General features: G+C 41.4%; 1 protein-coding gene across 1 annotated transcript in view; it reads right to left on the minus strand.

Moving 5' to 3' along the window:
- Nucleotides 1-1,417: 1,417 nt before the first annotated feature.
- Nucleotides 1,418-2,019, minus strand: part of H257_18474 (hypothetical protein) — a gene marked incomplete at its 3' end in the record, with an annotated part of 5,110 nt that continues 4,508 nt past the window's right edge. The window contains exon 7 of the mRNA XM_009847534.1: nt 1,418-1,828. Within this exon, the coding sequence (XP_009845836.1) occupies nt 1,418-1,828 (411 nt within the window). The remainder of the gene's footprint in view (nt 1,829-2,019) is intronic.

Raw genomic sequence — 2,019 nt, forward strand, 5'->3', positions numbered from 1 at the left:
GTTCATCTATTTTTCTGAAAGGTGTAAGTTTGTGGTGTGCAACGCGCTTCCCTCTTCCATAGTACGTGATAACCAAAATTGGTCGAATATATATATGAAGTATTACTTTGAACCATAGTTTCGATATACGAAAGAAGCCACAATTGGGGGGTTATTTACCCTAAATAAACAATAACGAGTCCGAATTTTTACCTGGCTTTCACCCAATATATAGGTTGGTTGTGGGTCGGACACTAGGATTTGAGTGGAGGGGAGCGGCTTGCCGCTAGCTCCCAAGCTCCAACAGTGAGGGCCACACATACAAGCTACGCCTGTGGTTTCGACACTGCCAAACCATTGGTAGATGGGAATATCCACCTAATTACGACATTATTAGGCTTTGCAATGGAATAGATTACCCAAATATTTTAGTTAAATATATATATATAAATATGGAGTTAGTTGTTAAGCCACACTTTGAATCAAAGTAGAATCGAAATCTTGAAGTCTGATTGGTCAACATGGGTTATTTTGACAAATCAAACCAAACATGATTCTGATTTGTTATACTCAGACGAACTTGCAGTGTGGCTTAAATTCCCTCATTCACTGTACTAACTAGTTACGTGTGAAAGAACAGCCCCACGATTTTGTGAAATGTTGGAAGTTTCTAGGTGACCATAACTACTGTACCTATCCCCCAAATTTGGACTTGTGAGTTTGCCAATTCTGCTGAAGGGCTCCAGTTTTGAATCGATTTGACAATACTACCAACTACTCTGGATTAAGAGAAGACAATCCTGTTTATAGTAGTAACGTTAGTTCGTGTCGGGGGGTTGGGGCTGTTGGTTCAAAACGACTACAGAACTACCTTATTCCTACCGGTACTTCATATAGTATTGTCAAATCCATTCAAAACTGAAGCCCTCAGCACAATAACCGATGAAAGAACCGCCAACCAGCCAATCAAATCACGTCTTGGTGAATTGCTGTCCATCCAACCGTTTAACTGGGCAAACCAAAAGTATATTCTATTCGTTACTAGTATATAGTACTTCCGTATAGTTTATACAGTAGTAGTACTACGTACATAGTAGAGTCTTACACGCTGTGAATTTGGATCAGCTAACTTACATATTTGGCGAAATCACGTTCAATTTCGGTGAAATGCACCATGTACACGGTATATATATATGGTACTTTAACGGAATACAAACTACGACCACGTTGGGCGCGCTGTTATTCAATTTATAAATAAATAATTATAATTTGAATTATAAATTTATTTATATTCATAGGTTTCCTTTCTCAGAGATAGATGATACCTATAGGAACTAATCTTTCCCCCTCCCCCGTCCAAAACCCCATACTAAATCCGACTTTAGACCAGGGATCCGTCATAACGTTACGATTTGATTTCCACGACTTTTAGCAGTATTTACATCAGATCAAATGGATTCGTAGTAGGCTTGGTCAGTGGGTCGTTGGCCTCGTCAAACGGGTTGGTCTTCGCAACCACTGCCCCTATATCTTCATCCCATGAGATCAAATCTGGAGCTGCGACGGCGGCGGGCGGCGGCGGCCCTTGGGGAAATCTCTCGGGGGATTTGGCAGATATCGGTTGATGTTGTTGTTGCTGTCGTACACGTTCGAGGGCAAACAGAGCAAAAGGATCATCATTCTTGTCGAGATCCAGGCCTCTGGCAGCTTTATTAGGGGAAATCATGGCTTCTTCGTCTGGCTTGTGTTTGCGATTGCGAGGGCTACTTGTGGGTCGAGTCATGGCTGTACTGTATAGGCGTTCCGCGGCTTGAATCGCGTCATTCAAGGTCAAGTACTTGTCCAAATTCTAAGCCAGAACAGAAAACAATCATATATATATATATATATATATATAAATGCATTGTGTGAATGATTCGGTATATGTGACACGTTGGTTCGGAGTCGCCAGGATCGATCGAATAGACTTGGTAAATCAATTGGAGAATGAACTATCTACCCCCCCTTGTAGAACGCACGGGACGTACTATATATAGTACA

Source organism: Aphanomyces astaci (assembly GCF_000520075.1).
Source record: "Aphanomyces astaci strain APO3 unplaced genomic scaffold supercont1.167, whole genome shotgun sequence".
Lineage (NCBI taxonomy): Eukaryota > Oomycota > Saprolegniomycetes > Saprolegniales > Verrucalvaceae > Aphanomyces > Aphanomyces astaci.